This window comes from Lactuca sativa, chromosome 3 (assembly GCF_002870075.4).
Source record: "Lactuca sativa cultivar Salinas chromosome 3, Lsat_Salinas_v11, whole genome shotgun sequence".
NCBI classification, from domain to species: domain Eukaryota; kingdom Viridiplantae; phylum Streptophyta; class Magnoliopsida; order Asterales; family Asteraceae; genus Lactuca; species Lactuca sativa.
The window spans coordinates 37,774,948-37,798,486 of record NC_056625.2 but is presented as its reverse complement, the minus strand read 5'-3'; the positions used below and the strand labels follow the sequence as shown (position 1 = coordinate 37,798,486).

At 36.2% G+C, this 23,539-nt stretch overlaps 2 protein-coding genes across 4 annotated transcripts; one reads left to right on the top strand and one right to left on the bottom strand.

The window, feature by feature from the left end:
* Window positions 1-11,787: 11,787 nt before the first annotated feature.
* On the bottom strand, window positions 11,788-12,514 carry LOC111905242 (calcium-dependent protein kinase 1-like). Its single transcript, XM_023900933.1, has 2 exons — window positions 12,193-12,514; window positions 11,788-12,065 (listed from the first exon to the last, which is right to left on the bottom strand). Exons 1-2 carry the CDS (start codon window positions 12,512-12,514, stop codon window positions 11,788-11,790), a joined length of 600 nt encoding a protein of 199 aa, XP_023756701.1.
* A 4,824-nt stretch (window positions 12,515-17,338) lies between these two features.
* LOC122196841 (uncharacterized) lies at window positions 17,339-22,277 on the top strand. 3 transcript variants are annotated; one of them, XM_042900050.2, is made up of 11 exons: window positions 17,339-17,662; window positions 18,554-18,600; window positions 18,706-18,895; window positions 19,742-19,806; window positions 19,922-20,066; window positions 20,248-20,488; window positions 20,632-20,823; window positions 20,888-21,127; window positions 21,201-21,959; window positions 22,023-22,091; window positions 22,200-22,277. In XM_042900050.2, the coding sequence occupies exons 5-9, from the start codon at window positions 19,957-19,959 to the stop codon at window positions 21,654-21,656; spliced, it is 1,239 nt and encodes a 412-aa protein (XP_042755984.2). In that variant the 5' UTR covers window positions 17,339-17,662; window positions 18,554-18,600; window positions 18,706-18,895; window positions 19,742-19,806; window positions 19,922-19,956; the 3' UTR covers window positions 21,657-21,959; window positions 22,023-22,091; window positions 22,200-22,277. The 3 variants fall into 3 exon arrangements, with proteins under 3 accessions (XP_042755984.2, XP_042755985.2, XP_042755986.2); XM_042900051.2 differs by having other exon boundaries at window positions 18,706-18,922; XM_042900052.2 differs by lacking the exon at window positions 18,554-18,600.
* The last annotated feature ends 1,262 nt before the right edge of the window (window positions 22,278-23,539 follow it).

The window sequence follows — 23,539 nt, the reverse complement described above, 5'->3', positions numbered from 1 at the left end:
TCTATAGGGTTAGGGTCTTTGATAAATATAAGAAGTCAACATTCATAAAAAGTCAACAAAAGCCTACCTATTTGTGAGTCTACCACAAGTACTTCAAACAATCTCCTCTTTCACAAAGTTTAGGGTTTGAAGGGGTGGGTAAAATGGTCATTTTACAAGGATGAGAGGGTTAGGTTAAGAAACAGTGATTTCGGGACAAAAATCTTTAATTTACTTAATAATGATTAATGATGAAAAATACCTATAGGAATGGCATCTGCTAGTGTCACTAGGAAGGGAAGAAGTGTAATTAATGCACAATGTGATGGATTATTAAACCAACTCTTTATTAGAATCCCATTATTCACTTGCATCTGGAAAACCTGAATCCACCAAATAATGGAATCGGTGTTATAGATGAAAGTAAAGTTTACAATTCCATTCCATCATGGAATAGAATGGAAAAAAAGATTAAATTAGAAGCATTACCTGTGGGCAGTTGTCAATTATGGCAACTTAGGCAAGCTCAAAACCTAAAACAGTTAAATCCTTTGTGTAAGTTCAATCTGTGAAAACATTACCTGTGGGCAGTCTCTATACAACTTATAGGAATGTGAAATCAGGATCACCATAGACCTTAATATTAGGTGCAGTGCCATACTCACATAAACAAACAGATCTTGCATCTTCACTATCATAAACTGAGTTAAAGCAATGCCTTTAAGTCCTCATAGTTAAGGGACAATATTTTAGCATTGATCTTCTAGTTGATGTACTAGCAATGCCTAACAAAGAAAATATAAAAAAACCAAGTAAAGTTGAGATTTTAACAAAAACAAAGAAATAAGTTCATGTATATATAAAATTGAGTGGAAATGAAAACAAATAAATACCTAAGCAACAAGCATCTGACTGCTTCGAGTCATACAACCCCAATAAGACAAAGGGAGAAAAAAGATAAATCTTTGCCACAAATATAAGTTCTATATGAAACAATTTCTATCAGAATTCATGTTGAAAACAATATATAAAGCATATAACTATCTTATATCTGCATGTCACATGAATATGAGTGTGAACGAAACTAGATCTTGCTAGCTATGTAATCATGTAAATCAAGTGTTCTTAATCAGATTCCATGAGCATAAATGTTTTGAAGCATATACAGAACAAAGAGAAATGAGGGTAAGTGCACCAACAGACTGATTTATTGTAATCCATGAAAACAAACATACAAATTGCAATTAAAAGAACCTGAACAAGTCTTGTAAAGCCACTTTATTTCTCAGGTGTCTTTGGAAGCCCCTTCCATTTGAAGTTGTCTGAATGTGCCTTCCCCTGTAAAGAGTATATTACAAAGTTATGTCAAAGGAAGAAATTAAAATGGCTTATTAAAAAAACCCATGATTGTTTCATGTAGAGGTAATTAAAAGAAGTAATTAGAGTTGGTTCTTGAGTGTTAAACCTTCAATAGAGGTGAGTGGTACTTCTTAACCTGCAGTCAAGAATCACTTAGATGATGTAACAACCCAATATTTTGAGATGATGAAATGTAACGCCAGTCAAATTTAAGCCAAAAATTAACTTTCCTAAAATCATATTTGGGTTAAATGAAGTGGAAGGACTCGTATCAAGGTTTTCGTACATATAAAGAACACTAAAATCCGAGTTATAACGAAGAAGTTATGACCAATCAAAAATTCACGGCGAGAACCGGCAACGCTGGTAGACGTAAAATGCAAAGTTTCGATACAATAAATTTTAGCCTGAGGTATCTAAACGAAAGTCGTAGATTACGTTAAACCGTGATCATGCATAAAAAGAACGCCCAAATCTGACTTCGTATGAGGAAGTTATGATTTTCCGAAGTTCCTAACCTAGCAGTAGACAGCTAAAAACTCGAAACAGAGATCGAGCGATATTTAGCCGACACAACCTAAACGAAAGTTGGAGAGCCCGACAATAGGAGTATAACAATAAAAAGTCTGACGAAAATGGACGTCGGATAAAGAAGTTACGGATTTTTAACGAAGTTATCGTGTCCCGACCTATTATTTAAAATATAATTAAAAATAAAGTCAAAATTAGCCGACGGAGTCTAAATGAAAGTTGTAGAGTATTTTCTCACCTTCGCGTGGATATAAAGAACGTCAAAAACGGAGCTCGTATGCGAAAGTTACGCATTTTTGAAGTTCTTGGCACGCACTTCAAAGTCTTATCCGAAGGAGTACGCCCTGCGTACCCTCGTACGCCCCGCGTACTCAGATACAAGGCTCCGGATCAACCACGTCGACTAGAACTTCGCCCGAGGATGCGGTAAGCAGTGACGCAAACGTACGCCCCGCGTACCGAGGACCTCCAGCCTCTATAAATAGATTGCGAGGGTGCCGACCATTTTCACACAAATACTTCAATTCTCTCTCATTTTTTGCCTCGTTTTTTCGTGCCGACAACATCCCAACTTCCCGGTCTCATATCCAAGCCCCGACGAAAGTCCGAAGCCCCGAGATTTCCAAAAATCTCGCCACTCTCCGGTCGAGGTGCCGCCCGGGAAAATCTCGTTTTCTTCAAATCACGCACTTTCTTCGGTGAGTTCATACCCCTACAATCTACATTTTAAATGTGTTATCAATATTGTTTTAATATACACTTTTGAGGGGGAGAATGCAAGTAAACACACGATTATTATCGTGTGTAACTCAAAGATTCACTAAATACTCATTTTTATCAAGTAAATCATATGTGATTCACAACCATTATGTGGAATCTTTCATACGGAAAACATAACACGATATCGTCTGATATATATATCGAAATTAAATATGTTGTTATACGTATACGAATCAAACAGTTTATTTATATCTCGAGTATAAGTGTTCATTATGTCACCACAAAAAGTTACACATTTCATAACAAGTGAGCATTACACTAGGGTTACTATACAAACGAAACGAACTTTTGGAAAAACTATAATAGTTTACGACAAACATTTATACATGTTAAAAACTTTTTATCAAACTGTCTTACATACTTTATGATTCTTTTCAAACGCTGTTAGAATCATGTTACTAACAAAGGTCTTCCTATATTTAAAACTGTTCTTATCAAACAAACTGCTTTCAAATCATTTTATAAACTGACATCAAGTCATCAATTCTTATTTATTAAACTGGTTTTACAAAACTTCTTTTATATTTTTGTGCTCATCTATATATGTGTACTTATATAAGTAATGTTTGAAGGACTTAGGACGGCTAACTCGCTTTATTTCCTTTTCCTCATTGGGATGTGGCCTTAGGGCATCGGTTATTCGTCCGAATGTCGTCTAAATATTAGTTATAAATATATGTACATATATAGACATAAAAGTTTCCGTCAGTTCGTTCAGTACCTTTGAGTTGCAAAAGCATATTTCGAATTATACACACACATTATCAATAACTATAATAGGTATAGTTAAGACATACTAATTACCATTCCAAGTACCAGGAATCATACAAGACGTAGTCTATTCATGAGTCAATACAAATACATTACATACTATGCGAAGAGGTACAATTACATACAATTACAAAAGCATACAACTTCGAGACATACCATTCCAAGGAATACAATTACATGAGAAAGTATACTAGATATTCATAACGTTTTATACTACAAGTACCATATCAAGAAGGTATTTTCATACAAAAACAAATGGACATTTTCATACGTAAATCAGTTTTTATACTAGGTTGTGAGACAGCTTCACGTACGATCGAGTATGCATTATTAAGTCCTGTATTATATACCATAATCCCTTGTAGGGGGAGCGTGATACTTGTGTATAGATCTATACGGGATTGACAATCCCACACCTAAGCTGTTAGCTACAGCTAGGCCGGCAGGCCTGGGGTGACAAATGTCATAACAGTTCCAACGCCTGAAGAACGTTGTTACAGGCCATCATTGTCATTAGCATGGTTATAAAACTCACATGGAGTATTAAAAACACATTGATTTACGGAGTTTTCATATATCTTAGCAATTACAACTGTACACAAATCTACTATTTTAGACATGAAAAACATTATGGTAGTCTCATTTTGGGACTTTTAATGTACCATCTACTTACGAACAAATATTGGATTTCTGAAAACAAACATTCAAAACAGTCGAGCCTTGGTAGAAGGCTACATTTTATACTAGTAGAAAATATGAGATTTTCTAGGAGTTTCAAACGTTTACCATTACTTACAAACATATTCGTTGGTACAAACTTTCTTTCAAACGATTACAAGTCTTTCTTTACAGCTTTACAAATCAAAGTCACCTAAATACTTATGAACTCACCAGCATTATTGCTGATACTCGCTTTCAAAATAACTTGTATTCCCAGGATACGGATAGACAGGTACGACTACCAGATTCTGTGAAGACGGAGAAATCAAGACTCGTCTTTTATTTTTGAATATTCATTTTGTATACTATGAAAGAACTCAAATGTAATCAAAATTATACTATTAATGCAATGGATGATGTTGTTGCTTTGTTTACTACTTTGCATTGTTGTGATACATTACATGACGTCCTCCGCCCCAGAACGTTTCCGCCGTTCTCGGTTTTGGGGTGTGACAGATTGGTATCAGAGCATTGTTTATAGTGAATCAAGTATATCAACCCATAAAAGATACACGAACTATAAATACAATAGGGATTAAAATACTCTGATAAAGAGATTATACTTTTAAATAATAAAATATTTAAATAAGTATACATGCCTGCATACATACTAAAATTAGTATCACTAGGACGGAACAAAAGTATTACGATTGTTGGGCAACACAAGTAGACTTAGAGACATATAGTCAAAACTAGGGTGATATAGCCTGATCAACTATATTTTCCAAGGGTTGACTAGCATGTGCCTAAGTGTGGTTGTGAGTTGCAACAAGTCTAAAAACTTACCCACAACACCACAATGGGAACAATAGAACGTAAACCTAAAATACTATAGGAGTATTTTGTGTATTCTATAAACTACTTATGTGTTAGATTCTTATACCCCAAATTACCGTATAGATAACATAGCTGGACCCCATCCCCACGACAACTCGTACTTCCCGAGCAAAGGCAGTGCTAGATGGTTCAGAGAAGAACCAGAGAATGATCATCCAATCCCTTTTGAATGATCACCATACTGAAGATCTTTCGGACGATGATAACTCTGAACTCGAGAAGGAGAACCTACCCCCGGTAACTTCCAATTCAAACCCTAAACCTCGTCTAGCTCTTCATGGCCCGACACCTCCTTGGGTAGTATGCCTAGAAACATGGAGCGCGGAGCAAGATCAACCTATGTCGTCAAAAGGAGACCGAAGCTACTACCACTTAAGCGAAGGGAGCTCAGCAGACAAAGTTCTAACAATACTGATCCGCAGAGTTGATCAAAACGAAATTCAAGGCAGGACGACGCTCCATTATATCAAAGAAGTTAAATACCAATGCAAGAATGCACACCATCTACACCAATCATCTTGAAAAACACTCGTGAGAGAACTAAGAGAGAGACCATGAGACCCTGCTGCAAGCATTAGCTGAAACGCAAGCCGAAGTCATAAGAACTCCAACGGGTGTACGAAGGACACCTTCTTAATAATAATGGAACATTAATTGGCTAACTGAGAGTTCACCAGAAGGATGACCTCCTCCAGAAAGAAAGGCTTTGTTTCCCTGCCTTGTTTAAATGGACTATTTTCTGTCTATGCCCGATGCAGCATTTTCTATGAAGCTATCTTGTACTATAAGTTGGGCCTTTATGCTGCTAAAACCTTCCTACTCTGGATATGATGTAAGGCCTTCTTCAAAGTCAAATTTTTCCTAAGCTTATTACATCGTAAATCATCGAGGATATTGACAATCGGCTAACTTCCGTGTCACCTTTGGTTCAAAAACCCTCATCATACCTTCGATAATATGCTTTAGTCAAGTCATTGGACTATAGTAATTTAACTCCAGAGGCATTTCCATGTCTCTTCTAGCGATTGGATCATGTTATTCACCAACTAACGATACCTCGGCTTGAACAACAAACATACTTCTACTCTGTACTAGGACGGCATCATAGGGATGTAGGTCAAACTTTCGAGAACATACTCTTACTCTTTACTTAAGCGATCGAAATACACCTAGGTTCAACCTTAATATCTCATGAACTCTTTTTCCTTTCGTGATACAGACTCATGTCGCCAAAGAAAAGTAATCAACCCATCAGCCAAACACCAACTCTTCAGATTGATGCAGCTACCTTTCAAGCTGCAGTCTCAGCTGTCGTGACAACTGTTCCGAATCACCTTAACGCCAACTATGCAAATGTTAGCGGGATGGTTTTCAATAATTCCAATCCAAGTAACAACCAAGTACACCCACGAGTAACAAACTACCACGACGCTCAGAACCTCAAACCAATGAGCAACAAACTAAAATTTTGGGATAAAGTTAAAGGCAAATCACCACGAGGGACAAACAAGAAACCATCACCGGTGGCAGCCTTCGCAGCCACGACATCTTTAACTCCTACCACCAACACTACAAGTATCCCAATTATCCCTAACCCGGCCAGACAGTATGCTGGAAACCTACCAAATTGCAATAAGTGCAACTTCCATCACTTAGGTAGTTGTCGTCTGTTACACTGCAAAACCTGCAACAAGAACGGACACACTACCCGCTTCTGCAGGACTCGGGTCAAACACATTACTTCAACCACCAATGTCGAAACTTCTCGGATATGCCATCTATGTGGTTTAATGGGACACTTCAAGAGGGATTGCCCAACAGAGAAGAACGACCGTAGAACATGAGGAGTTTGACCTCAGAATGGAAAAAGGGAATGAAGGACCCGGCTATAATAGGGGCTCACTTCCAATCGTCGGCATTAAGTATGTCGTTAAACTCGCATAAAACTAGTGCAACTCGAGTCTTACCTTTTGAGAGATCCCGTCAGTATAAGGGGACCCTCATGTTGCATATACTTGCCTTTTGTAGTATACCTTGTTCGCAACAATAGTCTTGTAGTAGAACCAAAGTACTGTAACTCTGTTAAATGTTGCACTGTTGTGTTTTGTCTGTAACACCCTTATGATCAAACCTAATACCGTATTTCCAAGTAAGTCCGATATCATCATACAATTTGACTCAATTCGATCCTCGCAATATCAGTTTCGTGCGTATTTCTCCTTCTCCGAAAACGTCTTTCTAGCGAAGCCGTCATTCCAGAACACTGAAGTACTCATGCATAGAGTACCTCTTGTTTCTCATCCTTTCCAAGGAAACCGCAGCAAACCTCTCTGAAGTATCACTCGTACAGTACGCCAAGTTCAATCTAAAGACCCATATGGTTGATCTGTCTCCGAAGAATGTATACATGAGGGTGGTATATAATCAGGATTCTACAGGTTTAGAATTGATGATTCCACTTTAACTTCTTTTCCTCGTTGGGATGTGAGCTTAAAGAGGAATCATTTATTCGACTACCTTTTCAATCTTAATTATATACGACTCGTATACCCGAGTCTGTGATGGATGGACTAGGTATGAGTTCTACTATGAACTTCAGGACGGAGACTACCCAAGACTACGAGTGATCGTGCATCAGCGAGAATAAACTCAGAAATACCTACCCTTTTTCCTAATTCATGAGTAGTTATACGTTCTTTTAGATCTTCACGACAGCTAATCCACCCCAAAGTTTTGACAACATAATCAGTAGGAGTTGGTTAAGTCTACATCGAGCCGACATCAGGTGTCTTGATAAAGCAATTTTCCCTAACCTCCCTAAAACAACAAATCCCTAGTTATTTACCGCGACAAACCAAGTATGAACCCTCTCATCTTTTCGTGTATGCATACTCAGAAATGCTTACGAAAGGAATATCATGTATTCCTTGCACACATCGCCGAGACGTGCTGAAAAGTGAAGGACATTCAGAACATCCAAGAAGTACGCGGCTTTTCCCAACACCTTTCCGAAAGGACAACCGAGACTACCAACACGGCGTCAAGTCAAATTCAGAGTCGACTTAGTTCCAGTAACCAAATCACCTTATTCTCTAGCTCCAACCGAGGTGCAAGAACTTCCTAACAAACTTAACAAACTCCTCAGAAGGGGATTCCTTAGGACAAGTTTCTCATGTGGAAGAGCATCGTAATTGTCTATAAACAAGAAAGAGTGTTCCAAACACTAAAGTAAGTCTGATGCATCGCACCAATATTATCCCTACCAAAAAGAGGATAGAATATTGCATGCTGTAATGCGATACATCTAACCAAGGGCTTGGTTGTAGTATTATGCAAGGGGAAAGATCACTACCTATACCTCAAGACAACTTAAGACACAAGAATTTGACTGTTCAACACATGACCCTAATTCAGGAGCAGCGAGGATTGCTCCGAAGATCTAGAGACACTATTTGTAGAGTACAAGGTATACTATGTTCACAAACCACAAAAACATTCAACATACATTCAACCAAGAAGAGTTATCATCCCAGAAATGTCAAATGACAGAAGCAAAGTCGTATCCCGATAGTAAAAGGTTCGCTGGAATGCCAAGCGGGGACCAGAGTTCACTTGAGAACACGAGAAGCAAACTCATGTCCGTAGTATGATTGTTAATACTACTTAAAACTCGAATTTCGGGACGAAATTCCCTCTAACAGGGGGATGATGTGACAACCCGATATTTTGAGATGATGAAATGTAACGCCAGTCAAATTTAAGCCAAAAATTAACTTTCCTAAAATCATATTTGGGTTAAATGAAGTGGAAGGACTCGTATCAAGGTTTTCGTACATATAAAGAACACTAAAATCCGAGTTATAACGAAGAAGTTATGACCAATCAAAAATTCACGGCGAGAACCGGCAACGCTGGTAGACGTAAAACGCAAAGTTTCGATACAATAAATTTTAACCTGAGGTATCTAAACGAAAGTCGTAGATTACGTTAAACCGTGATCATGCATAAAAAGAACGCCCAAATCTGACTTCGTATGAGGAAGTTATGATTTTCCGAAGTTCCTAACCTAGCAGTAGACAGCTAAAAACTCGAAACAGAGATCGAGCGATATTTAGCCGACACAACCTAAACGAAAGTTGGAGAGCCCGACAATAGGAGTATAACAATAAAAAGTCTGACGAAAATGGACGTCGGATAAAGAAGTTACGGATTTTTAACGAAGTTATCGTGTCCCGACCTATTATTTAAAATATAATTAAAAATAAAGTCAAAATTAGCCGACGGAGTCTAAATGAAAGTTGTAGAGTATTTTCTCACCTTCGCGTGGATATAAAGAACGTCAAAAACGGAGCTCGTATGCGAAAGTTACGCATTTTTGAAGTTCTTGGCACGCACTTCAAAGTCTTATCCGAAGGAGTACGCCCTGCGTACCCTCGTACGCCCCGCGTACTCAGATACAAGGCTCCGGATCAACCACGTCGACTAGAACTTCGCCCGAGGATGCGGTAAGCAGTGACGCAAACATACGCCCCGCGTACCGAGGACCTCCAGCCTCTATAAATAGATTGCGAGGGTGCCGGCCATTTTCACACAAATGCTTCAATTCTCTCTCATTTTTTGCCTCGTTTTTTCGTGCCGAAAACATCCCAACTTCCCGGTTTCATATCCAAGCCCCGACGAAAGTCCGAAGCCCCGAGATTTCCAAAAATCTCGCCACTCTCCGGTCGAGGTGCCGCCCGGGAAAATCTCGTTTTCTTCAAATCACGCACTTTCTTCGGTGAGTTCATACCCCTACAATCTACATTTTAAATGTGTTATCAATATTGTTTTAATATACACTTTTGAGGGGGAGAATGCAAGTAAACACACGATTATTATCGTGTGTAACTCAAAGATTCACTAAATACTCATTTTTATCAAGTAAATCATATGTGATTCACAACCATTATGTGGAATCTTTCATACGGAAAACATAACACGATATCGTCTGATATATATATCGAAATTAAATATGTTGTTATACGTATACGAATCAAACAGTTTATTTATATCTCGAGTATAAGTGTTCATTATGTCACCACAAAAAGTTACACATTTCATAACAAGTGAGCATTACACTAGGGTTACTATACAAACGAAACGAACTTTTGGAAAAACTATAATAGTTTACGACAAACATTTATACATGTTAAAAACTTTTTATCAAACTGTCTTACATACTTTATGATTCTTTTCAAACGCTGTTAGAATCATGTTACTAACAAAGGTCTTCCTATATTTAAAACTGTTCTTATCAAACAAACTGCTTTCAAATCATTTTATAAACTGACATCAAGTCATCAATTCTTATTTATTAAACTGGTTTTACAAAACTTCTTTTATATTTTTGTGCTCATCTATATATGTGTACTTATATAAGTAATGTTTGAAGGACTTAGGACGGCTAACTCGCTTTATTTCCTTTTCCTCATTGGGATGTGGCCTTAGGGCATCGGTTATTCGTCCGAATGTCGTCTAAATATTAGTTATAAATATATGTACATATATAGACATAAAAGTTTCCGTCAGTTCGTTCAGTACCTTTGAGTTGCAAAAGCATATTTCGAATTATACACACACATTATCAATAACTATAATAGGTATAGTTAAGACATACTAATTACCATTCCAAGTACCAGGAATCATACAAGACGTAGTCTATTCATGAGTCAATACAAATACATTACATACTATGCGAAGAGGTACAATTACATACAATTACAAAAGCATACAACTTCGAGACATACCATTCCAAGGAATACAATTACATGAGAAAGTATACTAGATATTCATAACGTTTTATACTACAAGTACCATATCAAGAAGGTATTTTCATACAAAAACAAATGGACATTTTCATACGTAAATCAGTTTTTATACTAGGTTGTGAGACAGCTTCACGTACGATCGAGTATGCATTATTAAGTCCTGTATTATATACCATAATCCCTTGTAGGGGGAGCGTGATACTTGTGTATAGATCTATACGGGATTGACAATCCCACACCTAAGCTGTTAGCTACAGCTAGGCCGGCAGGCCTGGGGTGACAAATGTCATAACAGTTCCAACGCCTGAAGAACGTTGTTACAGGCCATCATTGTCATTAGCATGGTTATAAAACTCACATGGAGTATTAAAAACACATTGATTTACGGAGTTTTCATATATCTTAGCAATTACAACTGTACACAAATCTACTATTTTAGACATGAAAAACATTATGGTAGTCTCATTTTGGGACTTTTAATGTACCATCTACTTACGAACAAATATTGGATTTCTGAAAACAAACATTCAAAACAGTCGAGCCTTGGTAGAAGGCTACATTTTATACTAGTAGAAAATATGAGATTTTCTAGGAGTTTCAAACGTTTACCATTACTTACAAACATATTCGTTGGTACAAACTTTCTTTCAAACGATTACAAGTCTTTCTTTACAGCTTTACAAATCAAAGTCACCTAAATACTTATGAACTCACCAGCATTATTGCTGATACTCGCTTTCAAAATAACTTGTATTCCCAGGATACGGATAGACAGGTACGACTACCAGATTCTGTGAAGACGGAGAAATCAAGACTCGTCTTTTATTTTTGAATATTCATTTTGTATACTATGAAAGAACTCAAATGTAATCAAAATTATACTATTAATGCAATGGATGATGTTGTTGCTTTGTTTACTACTTTGCATTGTTGTGATACATTACATGACGTCCTCCGCCCCATAACGTTTCCGCCGTTCTCGGTTTTGGGGTGTGACAGATGATCAATAAACAAGTTGAAGAACAAAATTTGGGAAATTGAAATGTTCAAAAGCAAAGATGATAACAAGAAGAAAGCTGTAAAAAAGGTTGTATCTAGTGTAATCCCAACCATGTCTTTCTGCAAATTTGCAGAAAAAAAAGTTAGAAAGTTGGACACTACTAAGTAAAATATAAAGAATTACACCAGTACTCCAGATATCTGCCTCATCACCATAATGTCTACGCAAGACTTCAGGAGCCACATAATATACACTGCCAACAACGTCTCTGAGAACATCTCCTGCAACATATCATCTTAACATGATAAAAGGCAAGAGACACAGCAAGATATCATCCCTTTTTGGATGTTAGATTGTTATAGAACACGTATTTTGGGAAAAAAATCTTAAATAATTCAAATAGAATACCTGGTTTAAAAAACACTGAGAGACCAAATTCAGTAGCTTTCAATGGCGAGTCTTCATCGGTACCCAAGGAAAAAAAGTTCCCAACTTTGAAGTCTCTATGGAACACTCCCATCGTATGACAATCATGCACCACCGACACCATCTGCTGGCAGAGGCCAGCTACCGCACACTCTGAATAATGTACCTTGGCTATAATCCGATCAAATAGCTCCGCGCCGGCACACAACTCCATGATTAGGTTAACAGAGTGCCGATCCTCGTAGGCACCACAGAGCTCTCGACGAACATCATCGATGTCATCCTTGTTAATCAGCTTCCGCATCACGATTGACTTAAAAACGAACTGTTCGTGCGTGGTTTTATGAGCGAGAATATGTGTCACACCAAATTAGCCATGACCTAGCTCGTTACTAATTTTGTAGGTTGTGCGAACTATTTGTGCGAGGCCTGAAAAGTCGGTGTAGGTTGGAGGTAGCGGAGGTGGGTATCAGGCGGGGTTTTAGGGTTTCTTTTGATCGAAGAAGAAGGATGAGAGTATCAGGCGGGGTTTTTAAGTTTTTTGGGATTTCATTCCCCCTTGTCAATTAAAAAATTGGAGAACGCGCGTTCTGAAAAAAATTATAAAACGACGGTTTTAGACGACGCGCTTTTTTATGATAGGTGCCCTCCGTGTTTTTAATTTTTTTTATTCGACACTAATTTTAGGGCACGCATAAATGCGTGTCCACTATCATTCACATTTTGGAAAACTGACATTCATTTCTAGGGCACACACAAATGCGCGACTTCTATCAGTGTGTGTCATTGTTTGTGTGTCATTAAAGGGCTCTTTTCTAGTAGTGTTGCCAAGTTATTATGGTATTTGCCCATTGTACCAAGACTGAAACGATTGTTTACAAATGCCAAAGATGCAGAATTATTACGTTGGCATGCCGAGAAGCGTAAAAGAGATGGAAAGATGAGACACGTGGCTGATGCTCCGCAATGGAAGAACATTGATCATGAATTTGAAGAATTTGGTAATGAGATTAGAAATCTCCGATTCAGACTTAGTGCAGATGGAATTAATCCGTTCAAACACATGACATGGCCGGTTCTTCTTTGCATATACAATCTTCCACCGTGGTTATGTATGAAACGGAAATACATCATGATGTCATTGCTAATTCAAGGTCCGAAACAACCCGGTAACGATATTGATGTGTTTTTGGCTCCATGAATTAACGACATGAAAGAATTATGGAACTCGGGAGTTGAAGTCTATGATGCATTCAAGAAAGAGTATTTCCAGCTACATGCAATGATTTATTGTACTATAAGTGATTTTCCAGCTTACGCAAATTTGTCCGGATATAGTACAAAAGGAAAGAAGGCGTGTCCAGTTTGTGAAAAGGACACACAGTCGATGTGGTTGAAAAACTGTAAAAAAAATGTATACATGGGACATCGACGATCACTTCCAAAGAATCACTTGTATCGTACCCAGGGAAACTTGTTTGACGGTAAAACCGAGGATGAAGATATGAATCTCCCAATGGATGGAAAAATGACATTTTCCCAAGTTCAAAATTTAAAGATTGTTTTTGGAAAACGCAGTAAAAACAATCAGCCAACCAATTGGAAGAAAAGGTCTATTTTTTGGGAATTACCATACTGGAAAACGTTGGATCCCATGCATATTACGACAAATGTTTCTGAAAGCTTAACAAGCTTGTTGTTGAACATTCCAAAAAAATCAAAGGATAGGCTTAGTGTTCGAGATGACATGGTTGCAATGGGAATTCGTCCAGAGCTTGCTCCTATTAAGAAAGAAGGAAGACGTACATATCTACCACCAGCTTGCTATACATTGTCTAAAGATGAGAAAACAAAGTTTTGTAAATGCCTACATGGTATCAAGGTGCCATCTGGCTATTCTGCAAACATCAAGAAGTTGGTGTCAATGAAAGACTTGAAATTGATTGGCATGAAGTCACATGATTATCATGTTCTAATCACACATGTGATTCCTATTGCAATTCGTGGAATACTTCCGGACCATGTCCGACATACAATAACAAAGCTTTGCTTGTTCTTCAACATGATTCATTCGAAAGTGATTGATCCTGAAGTTTAGGACTCATGGCAACATGATATTATCCTCACTCTCTGTGAACTTGAAATGTACATTCCACCTTCATTTTTTGATGTCATGGTTCACCTTGTATCCCATATTGTAAGAGAAATAAAGGCTTGTGGTCCGGTGTTTCTGCGATACATGTACCCTTTCGAGAGATATATGTATGTCTTAAAAGGATATGTAAGGAACCGACATCGACCAGAAGGCAGTATTGTTAGAGGATATGCTGCAGAGGAAGTGATTGAGTTTTGTACAAACTATCTCAAAGGAGTCAACACTATTGGAATACCGCAATCACATCATGAAGGTAGACTTCAAGGAGTTGGTATAATTGGATCGAAAGTGGTAATTCCTGATCGAGACGAATTCCACATGGCACACTTTACAGTCCTGCAACACATGACATCTGTTGCTCCTTATGCAAAGGAACACATGGAAATGTTACGATCAAGAAACAGTAGGAGGACCGAAAAATGGTTAGCTAACGAGCATATTAAAAAATTTCCACAATGGTTGAAAGATAAGGTGAAAGTAAGCTTAAGGACAAAAGATGTTGATAGATTAGTGCAGGTGTTGGGGTATGGTCCGCAAAATGCTGTGTCAACATATCAAAGCTATGACATTAATGGGTATACATTTTATACTCAAAACCAGGATAGAAAGAGCACACTACAAAATAGTGGAGTGACGCTAATAGCCATGTCGACCGAATACTCTAGTGCAAATCATGAGGGAAGGTCACGTATAGCCAAAGACTCGTATTATGGTGTCATTCAAGAAATTTGGGAATTGAACTATGATTCCTCGGTTATAGTACGCGTGTTCAAGTGTAAGTGGGTTGACAATAGAAGAGGTGTTAAAGTTGATGAAGACGGTTTCACACTTGTCAACCTTTCTACAAACGGTTATGTATCTGAACCATTTATTCTAGCTAAGCAAGCTAACCAAGTATTCTTTGTTGAGGACCCAATGGACACGAGATGGCACATTGTTCTTCATGGTAAACGACGTATACTCGGAGTTGAAAATGTCGTGGACGAGGAAGAATATAACCAGTTTGACGACCTACCTCCATTTTCTATTGGTATTCCATCTATGAATGTCGATATTAATGACGCTGCTTACTTAAGATTGGACCATAACGAAGGATCATATGTTGAAGAAAGGTAATAAACCCCTATGTTCGATCTAAAAATAAAAAATATAATTTGAATGTAAATCTGAAACATATGAGGATAGTATTATGTATGTATTTAATACATTTTTGTTTGCAGCAACACAGACGGACACGACACTGAAGGACAATAACAATGATAGTTGTAGTTAAGAACAATTCTATGTTCTTAACTACACATTGATGTGTTTGGCTATATGGATCATATGGAAACAGGTTACTTTCTGTTTGGCTATATGAATCATTGATGTGTTTACAACTTTAGATAGTAGTAAGGGTATTTTTGTAATTTTACAGGCAGAAGCAACTGTTATCCATCAATGTACACAGCTGCTATCACCACCAGATGATCCAACTTATGTCATGACTTACATAAGTTTATCTTCATTTTATTATTGATCGTACTGAATTACAAACTGTTTTGTTGATAGAATACACGTTAAAAAAAACCATTATGCTCATGTATATAAATACAGAAAGAATGAAAAAAATGTCCAAGTTTGGAAATTCTAGTTTTCAGCATCTAATCTGTTGTATCATTACAAATGATAATTGGTTAAGTTTTGATAACAAACACAAGAAATCGCTAGCTGTGATAATATTTTTGCATTTGTACAAATTAAATAACGAAATGACAATGCATGAATGTTGTTATGGGTAGTCCATTATGAACTCAACTTGCGTATTAATCGATTAGGAATGATGACTCCATATTGGGTGCAAGTGGGTTCCATATTAAGAGATTATTATAATTTTGAATTAAAAAATAAGAATTAAATTATGGCAATCGTGTTCTTATAGAAAGCTAGATTTAAGGAACTATATTTAAGGTGAATGCTTTATACACGGCTTTAGTAAATTAATCGGGAATATATCAAGGATGTTATTCAAAATATAGAAATCTGTATTTTCTTGCTCCTTTTGACTTAGGGACATGTCTCCCTTGATGATCAGCTTTAGTAGCTCTATAACATCCGAGGGCATAATCGAAAGATTATCTTGCAACATACCCTATATACAAAAAAACAACCATTTTGTTATTATAATTATATTTAGTTTTTAAAATAAAATAAAATTACCTTTGTAGACATCTTCCAGCTGCAGACATGGCTGAAATATCTTCTAGCCAACCACCCATGACAAATTGACTGTATATATACAATTGAATTCATATTCACATTCATTGATTTTCATTATTACACTTCCTTCTTGAATTTTCACCACGGATAACTGCAAACAGGTGTAACAAAAATTCAAATTTGGACAAAATAAAAAAATAAAAACGCATTTTTTACATGATTGCAATGTGGCAACTCCCGCCATTAGTTCACGGAAATCACAAGCAATTCCAATTCCGATTCCAATTCCAAAAAAGCCCTTCTCCACCTTATTTTCCATAACTTGTTTGTTTAATTTCTCCAAAACCATAAACTGTTATTGTCGGAAATATATTTTGATGTACCAAAAACTGCATTAAGGCTACTTTTATGATACCTGGAAATGATATCCTCCACTCTGAAATTATGCTAAAATAATCTAAAAAAATAATAAAAAAAACTAGTTAATCAGAAAAAGAAAAAGGAAAATGAAAACAAAATAAATAAAAGTGTTAGATATCAGTATCAAACCTAGCTGAATTAATTTAGAAGTAAGTATTACTCCCTCCCCAAATTATTGTCCACAAACAAAATTATTGGAAATTAAAACACCCTCTTGTTAAAATCAATTGTAATTAACATGAACATTGGAATGAAAAACACTGCTTGATAGTCCTTGAGTATTGCATGCTCTTTTATTAAACAAGAAACAAAAGCAAAAAAAAAATGATTTTTTTTTTGTCTTTTTTACATATATATATGGACGGGAATCCCATTTTTCTTTTATATGGATGTGCATACTGAAGGGGCCCATCAGTGTAGCCCAGCACATTTTCAATTCGGTCAAAATTTGCAAACTAAACAAAATTGACCCAAAAGTCAAAATTGCAATTACGTTCCCTTTTGCGTGTACTTTTTTGCTTATCACGAGAACGACGAAGCCTTCGCCTTCAGCCGACGATGCCTCCGCCTCTGGCCAACGACGCCTCCGCCTCCGGTCTTCAGTCGACGACACAGACGAAGTCTCCTACTCCGGCCAACAGCCGCTTCTGCCTCCTCCTTCTTTCACGTTGTTTACAGGTACGATCGGCCTTCTTTGATTAATGTTCTGTTTATGACAATGTCTTCTTTGATTAATGTTGTGTTTATGCAATGCTGCTAGTTGACTAGGAGTTGATAATGGTTATACTGTGTAAAAGTATAAATGCTACTCAGTTATTGGTTTATTAGACCATAATCAGTAAAATTTCTAGTAATCGACAATTTCAACTGGTCTATGATATCATAATCATATTAATTTCTAGTAACCTACGTTTGGAGGGTAGATTTAAACTACTGTATGATTTAGTAAGCACACGAGTATTTACACATGATTCCATTGGGTCACTAGCAGTAAAGTCTCCACTTTGTTTTAATTCTTTACATTTACTCCCTCGGTCTGTATTTCAGCTATACTGTTAAACAAGTTAAAATTACATAAATCTCCCTCCATTTTATCTACATTCTTGCCTTCACATGGTTCCAACTTCACGTTAGTTTTCACATCAGAAACATGTTCCAAACCAGAATCATTACCGGAATGTGGTGATTCTTTAGGGAGGGTAATCTGGTCTTTTTGTTCTGGACTGGTGATTGAAGTAGAACTTTCACTCTCCTGTGATAACTTGTCAGCTATGGATGCCAACAAGTCAAAGGCGCATATTTTGCTACCCTCTGATGATTTCCTATGTGAACTCCTCTAAAGAAGGAATATGAGAGAAGAAAACATACAGCAGGGGTCTTAGAGTTTGTGGGGAAATAGGAGAACCTTTCGACCCACATTGAGACATAATCAAAGGGCTGTTTCTCCAATGTAGTTTTTCCATACACACCTGTCCAAAAATCAAAAATATATTTGTTTTCCATCAGTGAAACAAAACTTTTGCATAGTTTTATCCCAATTTATTTTATACGGCTTACAATCTTATTTAGGACACCTGTGATCTAAGCTTCGAGGGTCTGAGCAGCATTGCAACCAGGTTGGCACTTAAGATTTCCTTTATTAAAATCGAGTATGAAATTATCACATTTTTTATTCCCTTGTGAAATGATTCTGTTTGTGTTGTGATTCAAATTATCCACAGGTTGAACATCATCAATTCCAATTGAGAATCCATGATCTCCTATCCACCGAGCACTGCATCAAAATAATCTCATCATACACTTTCACCAAACATCTATTCAGAGCTCACCACTTCTCCAATAGCAGCAGCCTCACTTGGGCAGGTGTATAAGGGTAGATTAAAAGAAAATGGGGATTTGGTTGATGTTAAGGTACAAAGGCCTTATGTACTTGAAACGGTAATTGTTGATTTATTCATCATAAGGAACTTGGGATTGGCTCTTAGACGTTTTCCTCAAGTAATATTTGTCAAAATTCAGTTCCACATAACATGTATTGTTTTTCTTGATTATATGAGGCTAGAAAACAAGTGGTTAATGTTATTTGTAAATTAGTAAATTCTTTCTACTTGTTTTTCATATCTTCTTTGCATGGCATGATTTCTCCTTAATGTCTCTTTAGATATCATTCTTTCAGAAAAATATTCAAGTAACTGATTCACAAATACAAGATATAATCATATAATATCAACTTTCTTAATGTGAGTAAATGAGTAAATGACCATTTTACCCTTCTGTAAGTAAAAAAGAAAAGTGAATAGGAGAAAAGATTTCTACATCTTTGCACAAAGGTTCCAAATTCAATTCATCTTCTGTGAGTTCCTTAATTTTTTTCATTTTTGGGGAGTGCATTCATCCTTTTGTAACTTGATTTAACATCTGCAAAAGCTTGAAATTAAAGAATAAAAGAAATATTAGGTCAATATAACAGTTAAATGAGTACATTTGGCTCGAAAACAAGTCAACACAGCTGAATTACTAAAATGTTTTATAAAATTCCATGTCAAAATTTTAATAAATAAAGTCGATTTTAAGAATATGAGGCAAATTACATACCAATCATCAGAAATGAAGAGAGAGTTTCTTCTCCCCTGAGTCGCCACCTTTGCACTATTGAGTAGAAAGATGCATTTAGAATGGAATGAAAACTACAAAGTAACCGATTTTTTATTTGTGTAATCTTCAATCACATTGATCCTTTTGAAATTTTCTGTACAGGACCAAAAGATTCAGAGACCATTCCAATCTCCTTCAATTTCACTTCAATTGCCTTTAGTTGTGGGGTATCGATTATTATTTCATCATCTTCTCATTAGTTGGATTAAGTCATAATCTTTAACATATCTTTACCCTCATCATTTTCTATGATCATTTTTATGCTCATTTTTTTATCAACAGGTCTGAGGTTATACATTGGAAATTTACCATTACATATGGATGAGGTACTAGTGCAAACAACCAAGAGCAGGAGGATCCGTATGGTAGAAAGAAAAACCAGAAAAAGAAGTGCTGATAAACCCAAAACAAAACATCTTGAAGCAAGGTATACATATTAACAAACATTATTTGAGTTAATATATGAATCAAGAGTACATAAAGCATTGAATTTGTTTTGAAAAGAGCATAAACTTACCTTGGGCATCTTCAATTTTATATAAAATTTTGGTTTTTTTTGGTGTTTGAGACTCTTAGAATTAATTATACGAGTGTTTATGCTTTTGTAGGCATACAATGGACCGTAAAGAAAAGAAAAAGAGAAGTGTGACATTGATCAGAGATCATTCCAAAGAATATCTATCAAATTTAACAGTTGAGTTTGATCAATTCGGTAGAGCTATTGGACCTAACCGCTTTAAGTTCACCGGTTATCGTGGAGTGACTACGAGGAAGATGATTTCTATCCTTATAGATAGTTGGGATTTAGTGCATCAATGTGACAAGGATCAATTGTGGTTGAACATAAAGGTAAAACTCATTTCAACACACTTTTGATATCATTTAATAGTAGCAATCACAATTTCCTGCCATGTTATTCTCTTCTATCATACAAGTTGTATCATATCATTTACCTAATAATTGTTATCTTCATTTTTTATTTAAAAAAGCAGAATTATTGGCATATACGAGATGATAATCATAAAGCACAAGTACTTAGAGATTGCAACACGCAATGGAAGGCCTACAAGTCGGCGCTTCTTAAGTTGTGGGGAAAAGGTGTCAATCCAGTACAAGAATACCCGTACCTTGACAAAGCAATGTGGAAAAAGTTTATTGTTCTAAAATCCACGGAAGAATTTGAGGTCTGTTTGAGTTTATAATATTATTATGTTTTACTATTTCTAATTGGACAATTCATTTGTAAAGGAATTAAGAAGAAAAGGAAGGGAGGCAGCAAATAAAAACAAGAACCATCCTCGGTTGGGCCCAAGCGGGTATCGTGGTAATGAAAGCAAATGGGATGAAGAGGCAACATCTGGTGTAACAATAAAAGGCCACAATATATCAAGCAAGCGGACAAGGAATTTTCTCTATGCCAGGAGAAAACGCAATGCATCGGGGCAGTTGGTTATAACGCCAGAGACCGAACCTCTAGCAGATAAGATTGTAAGATAGTGGCCTTTGAAAGTTCTTTATTAAATAAACTGCTCTTACAGTTGCATTGTTTGCATTTTTATAGATCCAAAAAGATATTCTGTTATCTCAAGGAGTGTTGGAGCTTGGACCTCGGTCTGATCTACTGGCGGAGGTACTAGGACGGGAACATTCCGGTCGCACGAGGGTAATTGGTCATAATATCGGATTAAAGCAATCAATGATTTATAAAAGAAAAAAGAAAGAACATGAGTTACCCGATGTTGAACAAATGCAAGAAAAGATAGAGACGGGGATGTTGAATAGCAACTTTTATGACAAGATCAAAGATAGGTTGATGACTGAGATGTCGGAACAATTAGAACCGATAGTGGTTGCTGCTTTAAAGCAAGATAAGACAACTGATATGGCGGAAGACACAAATTTTTCTCGGGTGAAGACGACAAGTGTTGGATTGAAGACATCCACGACATTGTTGGATGATTTACATAAGATAACGATATCTATTTTTTCTGACATATATATTTGTTTACATGTTTGATAATATAACTTTACATTAAACAAAATGTATATTTGTTTGTAGGAAGCCACCGACTAAGAGTTGATGCTACCATATGGCACAGTACGCCCATCATTAGCCAAAGGAACCGTCTTCCCTTTCGGAGATGGTGTAATTCATTCGGTTCCTCTAGAAGCAGGGCACTTGAGGGTATCAGTCGATATTATCTATGGAGATCATCATTCTTTCCTTCTTCCAATCTCGCCAATTGAAGGTGTATATAATCTAGGGCAGGCACTTCATAGTTTTATTCAATGGCCCCGAGATTCAATTACTCTTATTAAGGTACATTAATATCTAATCACATGCATCATTGGCTATTTACTAAACTCGATTTCAATTATGTAGAAAGATAAAAGGCCTTTCATTGAACCATTACCAATGTCGACCCAAGCTGCTCCTATTCTTCATGACCAGGTAGTCACTCTAACTTACAATTTTGGAAAGGTATTGTTTTCATTTATAGTTAATTTCCCATAAAAAAACTACATATATTAAAATATAATCTTTTAATTTGGACTTCAGGAAAAAGAGAAAGAAAACGTGAATGTTGAAGAAGCTAAAGAGCATAAGAAGAAAGCAAAGAAAAAGCAAGAGTATGAGGTGCATAATTTTCTTCTTTTGATTTCTTTGAAAGATATTATATATTAACATGCCTTAATAAGATAAAAAGTTACAATGAAAATATATGAAAGTTGGATGCTATTTTTAGCATTTAGCCCACAGAAATATACTGTATTTTTTACTATTTTTTGGTGGCAGAAAAATCTTCCTAGAAAGAAAACAAGGAAACTGGAAGCATCTAAAGAGATGATGGGGGATGAAGCATAAAATAGGGTATATGGCACAAACCTACGTCTCTTTCTCTCTCTCTCTCTCTCTCTCATTGGTATTATTTTCATAGCAATACAATTTTCATGATAATCATTTGGATTCTTAATGTAGGTACAAAAGGAAAAGTTATACAAAACGATGCAAGAACCCATGATGCCAAAGAAACTGTTTAAGAGCCACAACATTCTGGAGTCGTTTCCTATTGTGTCTGAACCCGGGATCTTCAACGTTGCGAGTGTTGAAACTCGTGATTAGCTCAGTGGCCATTATGGAGATGTTGAACAAAGAACAACTTGATATTAGTTGTATTCTCTGGTATCAAATGTAAGTACTTTAACATTTATGGTATAAATGTTTCATATTATTTTACCATTATAATATATATTGTGTTTTCAGAATGCTACATTCACTCATGCTTGTATCAAGAATGGATAACAAATGTGGTTTTGTAAACCCACAATGTATCACGTCTACGAGATGTGAATACGATGATAGGGGTGAAACAGATCATGTCATCAATGATCTTGTTGATGTGATGAATTTTCATGAGGAAAAACAATTTTTTTCTTGCACCATATTGGGAAAGGTATGATATTCTAAATGTCTTTACTGTTATGATATTTTTAATCAAAAGTTGTTTATGTTTAATTTGTTTAATCTTTATTAGGAGACATTGGATGTTGATAGTGATTTGTCCTCATCAATATAAAAGCTACATTTTGGATTCTGCAAGACAGACAAAGACATTGAAAGACTACACAATAGTTGAACATGTGAATAAGTAAGAAATTTATTATTTTAGTATTCGAAATGATATATCTTTTTATAAATTTTAACAAATCATTGTTGTTTATTTTTGTTTTAGGGCTGTTACAAGGTTTAAAAAAAACAAAAACCAACAAATCACGTTTGTGCCCAATGACTTGGATTTTCCCCAAGGTAATTAATCTTACTAACTAATATATATATATATATATATATATATATATATATATATATATATATATATATATATATCCAAAAAGAAAACT